We start from the raw sequence: 10,699 nt of genomic DNA on the forward strand, positions 1-10,699 counted from the left end.
TTGGAAAGTCCTTATCTTTAAACGAAGGACGACCAAATTTCTCAGATGATTTTGTAATATTTCAGACGGTTGACCTTGGCAAAGTGAGGACACTCAAGGATGGGTAGGCAGCTTTGGGAGGGATGGAGGGAAGGAAGCCAAGAGGCAATTGAGAGTCCAGTGTGTGAGTGTGTGTGTGTGTGTGTGTGTGTGTCCTAGGGACATCATCAGGGTTGTCAACATGTGCCTTTATATGCCAGGCCATTTAGGTTTCAGTCAAGGTCTTTAAAAAGCCCTGTATTAGAGGGATGTATCATTAGGTAAGGGCTTGAGTTTGAAGATTAGATAGGAGGATACTTAGACCTTCTTAAACTGGAATTACTCATGCCCCAAAGCCCACTGCCCCTTTGTAAGCTGGTATCCGACTCCAGGCATTAAGCGTACTACTAACAGAATTCTTGAGCAGGTTGCATCTATAAGCTTCGTTCTCAGAGTCTCAGATACATAGAACTCAGAAAATGCATCCGAACCTTCCGTGTAAAGCATCTTGAAGGGGTGGGTAATAGCCATATAGCAAGGCATCTAGAGAGGACGGTACTGACCTAGCAGTTGGAGGGGACAACACCTAAGACTGTGGTTTGGGGTAAAATGCGAGGGTTTTCAGAAGCCTTGAGCTACTGTGGAGAGACCCTAGAGAATAGTGTCAGTATTTCTATTTTTATCCTAAGGCAAACCAACAAACAGCTTCTCCTTTGGCTTTAAAACCGATAATGTTTCGTTGGTGACTTTACACAGCACTTTTTGTGAAAACTTTGCGGCAAGACGCATTATCTCTTTTGTCACAAGCCATCTGTCTGGCTCCATGGAACTTATGTGCAACACCTGGTCTGAACTGGAGGGTTTGCGCCCTTTTCCCTTGAAATCCACACAGCGTTTTAAATCGCACTCGCAGCAGCTTGAGGGCTGAATTAAATAAAACCAGTTGAACCGGTTCAGGCAGGAGACAGGAAAGGGGGGGGGCCACCGGAGACCACTCACTGCGCATGTCCGGCGCGCGTTGTCACGGCAACCAGGAGAGGCATACCCGGAAGAAGATGCTCGCGGCACCCAAAGCCACCAAAGATTGTGCCCTATCGGCAACTCTTTACTGGTTCCAGACCCATTTTTGACCAGAGCAAAGGAGATGAGGAACTGAGTCCGAGACTATGGGGTGGCCACCTGCTCAGAAGCCGGAGGACTCAAAAGAAGAGCACGGAGGCCCGGCCCAGAAGGACGTCTGTGCTACTCAAGTTTCAGAAGAGTTCCTCAGGTCCTGTACTGATGAGGTACTGAGTTCTGGTTCCAACAGCTTCTCTGGAGAACTGCAATCCTGTTCACACACCTCTGAGAGCCCACAAGAGACCAAAACGCCGAGTACAAGTTCGGAAGAACAAGACGAGCAGTCAGAACTTTCAGTCTTACAGAAGGATGAAAATAAGCTGAGAGAAAAGTGGATCAACCACCTCAAGAGGAAAGAAATTCATTCTGAAAGGTATCAGTCGGATCGTAGACTCCCCCCAGAAATCCCTAAGGAATCCGCAGAAGAATTGACTGCCCTGCGGTCTTTTTGTACTAAAAAAGTAAATTTGATCCACCAAAGAGAGGATTCAAGAGCTAAAAAAAGCAGCAGATCCAAAAGGCTGCAGCTCAGATGGATGGCAGAGACTTCAGAGGTAGATGATTTCAATTGTACGATCCCCAATGAACTGTTGAACAGAATCTATTTGGAAAACACGAGAGCGACTCTAGCGTACATAGAGGCGATTACCCAACACATTTCTTCCCAGTGTCCCAGCTGTAATAGCAAAAGAGCAGAGCTGGCTCAATCTGACTTCCTGAGACGAAGGAAGACTTTACTGCAGTCAATACTACTCCAAGAGAAACTAGATGAACACCTTCATACCACAGACTTTCTCACCCGTGTTGGAGAAGCACATCAGGGCTTCCCCAGGCTTTCAGATGATCCTGGGATCATCTGGAAGCGACTGACTGAGAAAATGCAGAAGGGAAGTCCTGGCTTTGGGCGGGCATATTCAAAGCAGGTGTGAAGACTGTGCAAATTCTTGGTAACGCTTCTCAACTCAGTTCCAACCAGATAGGAGGTGCCGACTACTAATGATGATATGTAATGTGCCCAACCAGGGGGTGGTGACTATTAATGATTAGTGATATTATGTGATGTGCATACATGTACTTGATGTGTATTTGAGTAATTACCATCTCTTATAGAGGAAAGAAACTAATGTAAGATTTTCTTCTGCTTCCTTCATAGAGGTCTAAATCATTCCATCCAATAGATTTTTCACATTATGGAAGACAACTGGAGGAATTGCAAAACCTTTGTAATTTAGGGTATATATATATAATGAAATATATAACATATGATGATATATAATGGTAGTTTGGAGTGGTGATTGACAGTACAGACAGAAAGAAGTAAACAGATTTAAGAGAGTTAGGAAGCAGTGACTAGGGCTGGTTTTGGTGATGAAATGGCTGTGGGGATTTACTAAAAGCTAAATATTTAAAAGGCACTAGGATTCTGACTTGTGTGTACTTGAGTGGATAGTTATTTCTTTAAGACAGAATTCTCTTTAGTTTCTGTCAACTTGACAAAAACTAGAGTGACTTGGGAAGAGGATACCTCAACCTAGGAATTGCCTCTATGCACTGGCCTCTGGGCATTTCTGAGGGAGCACTTACTTGCTTGATGATGGATGTGGGAAGGTTTGTCCCACTGCCGCCCCTAGTCAGGTAGTCTCAGGCTCTGTAACATGGCAAGCTCAGCGAGCTATGGAGAGCAAGCCAGTAGGTCACATTTTCCCATGCTTTCTGTTTAGTCCTTGCCGAAAAGTTTCTGCCTTCAGTTCCTGTCTTTGCATCTCTCTATGACTGACAGTATATTTACTAAATAAAACTGTTTCTTCCCTAAGCTGGTTTTGCTTATTTTTTCCCCCAGTAACAGAAACCTAACCAGTGCAGAAATTGGTACCAGAGAGTAGGACATTGCTGTGACAGACATGACCATGCTTTGGCATGGGTAAGTGGGAGTGGTGTTTGTAGGAGGACTTGAGAACTCAGTGCTAGGCAAGGTCTTTGCAGTCTCAAGGCTTAATGACCTTTTAGGAGAGCTTGTAGCCTAGGAATGTTGGGAAGGGGCAGATGATGGAGGTCTGGCTTCCAAAGGTTTAGAGGGAAGCAAAGACCCTAACAGGAATGTTTATGTCAGAATCAAGAATCTGACAAGGGGTCAGTTGTGCTAGTTTCTATCTAGCTGACACAAACTAGAATCACTTAGGAAGAGGGAGTCTCATCTGAGGACTTGCCTCTATCATACTAGCCACTAGCCTATGTTTGTCCATATCCGCAGGGCACTTCTTGATTAGATCTCTGTGGGAAGGCCCGGGGCTACTGTGGCTGGTGCCATCATGGGGCAGGTGGTATTGGGTTGTAAGGAAACAAGCTGAGAAATCCATTGGGAAAACAAGTCAATAAGCAGTAACCCTTCATGGTCTTTGCTTCAGATCCTACCAGAAGTTACTACCATGTCATCCCTAAATAATGGGTGGTAACGTGTAAGCCAAACAAATCCTTTCCATACCCTAGCTGATGTTGATGGATGTTTTTATTGTACTTCTGTATAATAAACTAATACAGATTGGAACACTACAACATGGCAAATTTGACGGTGTGATTGAATATAATTCTTTATATCTAAGTAGTATATGGTGTATTTGAAACATATACTTTGATAATGTAAAGAAACAAGTTATTTATATTTACAGTCAGCAGGAAAGGTCTAGAGGTTAGACTAGTGGGGAAGTCATTGACTTGTAGTTGGACATTGAAGCCATAGATGGGATGAATTTTTCTAGAAACTAGGAGAGAAAGCAGACGCAGAGTTATTGCCAGCTTCTGAGAAATGCTGACCATTAATGACGTGTTTGTGTGTGTGATAATCATGCAAGAATAAAGCAATGAAATAAAAAATATGAATATACTCATGAAGAGTTCAATTGCCAGCAAGAAAAAAGGTGAAAGTGAGGGCTTCAGTATAGCATTGTATATATATGGTATTGTATATAACATATACATATGTATCTATATTGTGTATAACAATATAGCATTGTTATAAAAAATCCCTTTTGGTCAAAATGATTTTATGAATCTTCTCTTTGTCTTAGTTTTCTGTCTAACAAAACTATCATTTTTTGAAGAGCAGTTTGTCATTAATGGGGAAAAATCACTCATTCCTTGATAACTCATATTTATGATTTACTTTTGTATAAAAATAAAAAATACTAGCATTGATGGGATTACCCAGAGATTGTTTTCCACACATCAGATTATTTAAGTGATGTATAATTGTGTTTTGAAAGGATGATTCAAGAGATTCTGTAGCCATCATGGTTACGATTTTAGTCTTTCAGCTAAGCCCTCATTTATGCATTAACGATCTTTTTCCTGGAAAATGTCTTCTTAGTCATTCCTAAATTAAATGGAAAAAGTCATTGCCACCTACATAATAACTTTTCAGTTGAGGTCCAAATTACATCGTATTTTATCTCCAGCCTCTCAGCCTATTCACATTTTACACAATCAAAACTCTGAGCATTGCTCCACTTAGAATTCCCCGTAGTAAAGGTCAAACTCTACTAGCCAATCAATCCAGAAACCTCAGAGTCAACTTTCATTTCTCCCTTTATAGTCATCTCAATAGGCAGCTGTTTTTCTTCAACAGTTTCAGATGGCTTCTCTTCAGTACTTTTGGCCATCACTGCTCTCCGTAGGATATTTACATATCTTCTCCATTGTTTTTCTCTTCAAACTATTCCCCCATTTTTGGTTAGTTTTCTAGCCCCCAAATATTTCAAGTAATTCTGTTGAAACAGAACAACTTGAGTCAACTCCCCTCCACTACAAAAATAGTTGAAAGTAATTGATAATATATAGTGGTTCTATTATATCTGACCTAGAATAGTCTCTCTATTCTCCTGTCTGCTATATTCAAGCTTCTACTCAGGACTTGCTGTCCCTCATGTTCTCCTGTTCTCGGTGCAAGTCTAATTTACATGTACAAATGTGGGTCAAGTTTCTTAACCAGAAACTTTTTTTTTAGCTAGCATGCTCTTTATTTGGTTATTTTTTCTATAAATTATGTAGTTTTATATAGGTACTATGTTTACATGGTCCAATAGTCAAAGGGATATGGAAAAGTTCAGTATGCCGGATCTCACCCCCATGGTTACTGTCCAGTCCCATTTTGGACTAGCCACCTCCAAGATCTTTGCTCTTCCGAGGCAAATAACTGCCCATCGATTTGAATATAGGGCAGCCAGCCATACCAAGATAAGACCATGAGATGGAGTGAATTCAGGGAACTTGGGGTTAACAGTTTACTAAGGACGGCAGAAGTGTTTCTACACTTTAACCTATATAAACCTTCAGTGTGAAACACTAATGTATAACAGCTACATAGTAATGTCACCCTTAAACACTTACATTGTTTGTTTTTGTTTTATTTTGTTTTGTTTTTAATCTATCCTTCCAATACTGTTTGGGCAAATACAAACACCAAAAGTGTTTTGGTATATTGTCTTGTTGTGCTTTGGGTAAGTGTTGCCTATGGGTTCTGTCTTCAGTCTGCAATACTACTGGAAGATAGGAGAACCTTTATACAAGGGCCTAGTAGGAAGAAGTTGGGTCACTGGAACTGTGTGTCTTTGAAAGGAATACTGGGAGCTTCCAATTCTGTTTCCTAAGCCTGAGTCTTGAGTTAATTGGCTCCCACCACCACACACTGTGCTCTGAAGCATTGTCTTAATACAGGCTCCAAAGCCACAGGGCAGGCAATGGACTGGGACCAGCTGGGTAACATAGATTTTTCTCTGAGCTTAGAGTGATGCTAAGGGAACTAGTAAGGCACACTTCTGGTTTTATATTTAAGAGCATCTACATAGAGATTTGTATGTAGCAGAACAACAGAGTGGACCAAACCATTCCTACTGTGTGTATCGCCACTCAAGAGACTGGACCAAAAAACAACAAAGTAGAAAAACAAAAAGGCAGCCTCTATGTGTGTGTGTATATGTGTGTGTGTGTGTGTGTGTGTGTGTGTGTGTATGTGTGTGTGTGTGTAAGGTCCATTTCTTTTGAGTAAATATGCCTGTTCTGCTACTATAACCCATGGATAGTTGACCACAAGACTACAGTTCCAGTCTTTCTAGGACATCTCACTAGCCATTAAACAGGAGCACAAAGATTTTTTGATCAAATTCAGACTGCATCACTGGTCCTGTTTCTCCTGAGGCATTTTGTTTCATTTATTGAGGAGCTAATGGCTTATCTATGCCTCTAGTACTCAAAAAGCCATTATTTGCAGAGTAGGGCAATCTAATATACTCAGTGTTACATTACATATGTAACCTATTGGCTATATTCTTCTGGAGAGTCCTTCCCAACTGAGCCAAAATCGAAACCTCATTCACTCTATGACTGAATAAATAACCTGTTGTAGGTATAGTTTTCAGCATGTATATCTGTTTAATTGCTGATGACACTTGGGTTGTTGTCAGTCTTTGACTAATGCAAATATATCTGCTGTGAACTTGTTTATTCAACCACCTGTTTCTAATTTTGTTTTTTCTCTTCCTAGAAGTTGTAATCGGGATCAGATGAGCTTCTGAGGGTGAGATGTCTATGACGTCATCGGTGCCTTTGTATAACGAGCTAGCTGGATCCCTTCTGAGCACTAGCTTCAGTTTTTATTAGAAAGTGAGACATGCGTTTTACAAACAGAGTTGTATTTTGTATTTTTTCCAAGTAATGTTTAAGTGCTCCAATTCTTCACTTCATTGGAAGCCCTTTTCTTATTTTTCACTTAAAAAAATTACAGCCATTTGTAATAGGTTTGAAATGTTATTTTATTGAGTTTTGGATTTTCCTGTTCGAATATTCAATATCATAGAACAACTTTTCGTTTGCTTGGTGATCACTTGTATAGCTTCTTTGGAGAGTTGTCTGATCAGATCTTTTAATCAGTTTAAAATTGGCCTGTTGGTAAATTTTCTTGAGTTGTAGGACTTATGTATTTTGATATTAAATTACTTTCATATATATGATTCACAAATATTGTTCTTATTCTGGGGGTGACTTTTCTAGTCCCTCACACCATCTGATGCATAAAATATGGAACTTTAATGAAGTCCCGGTTGCTATTTTGGGGAGTTATGTGTTTGTGTTATATTTACGAAACCATTACCATATCTAAGGAATTAAAGTTTTTCTCTGCATTTTGTACTAATAGTTTTACAGTTTAGCATTTTATAATGAGGCTTAGAATTACACTTGCTACAGCTTGATTGTGAGTTCCAAAATGTTTGTGAAAAGGAATTCCCAAATTCATATGTAAATACTATTTGAAAGTGATGCTTTGGAAAGTATTTGGGTTTAGATGAGTTCACAAGCTCAAGACCCCTATAACAAGCTTCCCTGGCTTTGTGACCTTGTCTGTCTCAACTTCAGATGCTCTCCTCCATGTTACGATACAGTAAACATGTCCTCACCAGATGCTGATCAAATGTTATATCATGTTGTGGACTTTACAGCCTCCAGAACTGCATTCAAATAAACCGTGTATAGTCAGTCTTAGATATTTTGGCAGGACTAGTAAAAGGTAGACTCAGATGTGCCTTTATTTCTGTTTCAGTTGCGTTTGTTGTTTATGGACCAAATTTTATTATGTATGTATGTATGTATGTATGTATATATGTATATATGTATGTATGTAGTCTTGGTACCATTCTTGTAGCCACTAGTCTCCTCTATCAGATCTGTTGATATCATGGTTGTAATCAGTTAGTCAACTGTGCAGAGGTGAGGATTTGTTTAGGAACTCTAAATTATACTCCATTGCTCTCATATCTATACTTTGTGTGTGTGTGTGTGTGTGTGTGCACAAAGTTCATATATGTAAGAATGCATGGGTGTTAGTTCCCCCTGGTGTTGGTCCTTTTCTTACACCATTTTTTGAGACGAGAACTCTTTGTGAGTTACTTTGGCACTCATCAGGATAGCTCGCCTCCTAGCTCCTAGGGAGTTTCCTATCTCCCCCTCCCATCTTGTCATAAGAGAATGGGGATTGTAGACATGGACTTCCATACTGGCTTTACATGCATTCTGGGGATTTGAACTTCAGCCTCATACTTGCGTACCATGTGATTTACACATTAAGCCATCTCTCCAGTCCTGTGTCTATTCTTACGTGGGTAGGATGCTGCTTTATTATTATGCTTTGAGTTGCCCTTTGAAATTATGAAATGTTCGAAGTTTCAATAGTAAGAGGAGTAAAATAGCAACTAGATATTAGTAATAATAGTGTTAGATGACTAGGTAATAATAGAGGACTGGGATGCTCTTCTGTATAAAACCCAAACATTTTGGTTAACCCATTCTCCTGGCCTCCTGGCTGCTGTCTGGTTTTCACTCCCCCCTCTTTTCACATGGCTCAGGGACATGCCTACTCTGGACCCTCCCAGATGTCTCTGCCTCTGGTTTTCCTTTTTATCTATAATAAACCTTCTCCTCCAGCATACCCAGGAACAGTTATGCCCTTTTCTTTTTTTATTTCTTTCATTCAGTAGCTTGGAATATCATTATACACATATATTATGTATATTAGAGTATAAGAAGTACGTAATGCGTATCTGTTATTAATCAAATACTAAACAAAGATCATATGCCCAGAGACAAGCCTGCTCAGTGAGCATGTTCTAGTAATGAAACCCTTTATAAGTGATGTATAAGACTGTGAGAAAGAAGGTTTAGCCCTGAACATCTGGCTAACTCACAGTTAAATCTCTGAACTATTTAGAAACATGTGAGATGTGCAGCTCATAGTACTTATAGTTTTAAAGATGCTGGCTTATTTCCTATGAAGTCTATCATGGTAGCTCAGATCTTTCTGCAACAACATAGCGAAATAGATGGCGAATAAAGGGGAATTCTGTGTCTCTAGGTGTGATCCTTCCTTGAGTGTTATCTGGAAATGAAAGGTGAAAGGTAGGTATGTACATAGTGGACTTGAGTACCAAGAAAGTAAGTTGTAGTTCAATTTGTATTCTTAGCTAATAGTATGCTTTGGGAAAGAGAATTCAAATATTTTACAACTTGCCATAGACTCAAATAAAGGTGAAATTGACAATGTCAGTGGGTGTGGCTTGCATGATAATAAGGTCTGATTTTGATGAAGATATTGTTTGCTGAAGTATTCATTGAGGCTTTAGAGGAAGTAACATGTGGTTCTCTCTTTCAAAACTTGCTTTAGATGCCAAGACTCATGATGATACAAATGCATTGAGAGGGTATAAAAATATTTAATAACTACATAATGCACATAATGTGGGTTTGGTGTGTGTGTGTGTGTGTGTGTGTGTGTGTGTCTTGAGAGAGCTTGGTAGGCTTTAAGCAGTTCTGAGAAGTCACAGATATTGGCTTGTCTTTGTTATTGCTAGCAGGTGGGGATAGGGTGCTTCAATCAAACATGCTATACCTCGCTTGATTTGAACCTTCTACCAGTTTTAACAAAAGGGGCATCAGGGCTTTTCCATCAGCTAGTGCAGTAATAGGATAAAGGTGGGGTCTTTAATGTCCCTAGCTGTCAATGCTTCAAGGAAAATGGAGCCAGGCTCTTAATATAATTTATCCCTGATCTTTGCCTGACTGAAATTTCCTATTGATTTAAATTTCAACATGCTTTAATAGTGCTCTATGAGGCTCACAACTTGCTCACAACTTGATTCATGGGTAGGAGACGTTTCACTGAACATCTTATTCACGAGCCAGTACTGTGTATCTTGAGATGTGCAATGAGTGTTGTAGTCACCATTAACAGTGTTCTGCACTCTAGGTGGCTAAAGGGAGGATTTGTGTCATCTCTAATATGTTCACAGATATGTAAATTGAAACCAAATCTGAGGTATCTACATAACAAGAGAGTCCCATTTTTTTCTCTCCCAAAGGAGGAAACCTTGGATACATAATTATTGTTATCTTTGGCTGAACTAGATAGCTAAACAGTTGGCAGTGGCTCAAGCTCATGATACTGTAAGAATGCACAACTGGAATCAGTTTTTGGCAAGAAAGTGAATCTGGAGATAAACTAGCCACCTAAACTTAGTTTATATTTGTTCACAATTGGATCTGGTCCTCTATCAGATTTGCTTGCATTAAGGAATGTGAAGACAGCTTTGGTAAGCTCTACTGTATAGAAATTTTAACGCTATGTAGAAAGTTAAAAATCTTCCACTGTTGCTCACTTATAAATCCCAGGTAGTAAGGGAATTCAAGAGAGGGATGATATTGTCTACTAGCCTGTTAACTTATTATGGTTTGGGGGATGGAAAAAGCCACCCTTCCTTGAAGGTTGGATAATCTAGAAGGCTCAAACTCAGTTCCATCTCATCTCTAATTTTTCAGTTTTAGCAGCAAGGACTTCATTATAAAATTAACTAAGTCCAGCGCTTACAAACTAGCCTATTATGAATTGCATCTCTTACAAGTAACGGCTTTAGAATTTGTTAAAGTGTCAAAAACAGAGGTCCATTAGTGTTTCTTTCTACACCCCCAGAAATGCATTCACTGTGAGCAATTAGAACTCTTCTTTTATCTCCTAGGCTCTACA

At 39.7% G+C, this 10,699-nt stretch overlaps 1 protein-coding gene across 1 annotated transcript; it reads left to right on the top strand.

Annotated features, from left to right (window-relative positions):
• Positions 1–1,071: 1,071 nt before the first annotated feature.
• On the top strand, positions 1,072–2,950 carry CUNH8orf48 (chromosome unknown C8orf48 homolog). The gene has a single exon (XM_028768269.1). It carries the CDS (start codon positions 1,185–1,187, stop codon positions 2,064–2,066), a length of 882 nt encoding a protein of 293 aa, XP_028624102.1. The 5' UTR covers positions 1,072–1,184; the 3' UTR covers positions 2,067–2,950.
• Positions 2,951–10,699: the final 7,749 nt, after the last annotated feature.

Source organism: Grammomys surdaster, unplaced genomic scaffold (assembly GCF_004785775.1).
Source record: "Grammomys surdaster isolate TR1022 unplaced genomic scaffold, NIH_TR_1.0 185, whole genome shotgun sequence".
NCBI classification, from domain to species: Eukaryota; Metazoa; Chordata; class Mammalia; order Rodentia; family Muridae; genus Grammomys; species Grammomys surdaster.

Coding starts and splice junctions, on each gene's coding strand:
- CUNH8orf48 (XM_028768269.1), top strand. CDS start 1,185: ATGGGGTGGCCACCTGCTCAGAAGCCGGAGGACTCAAAAGAAGAGCAC.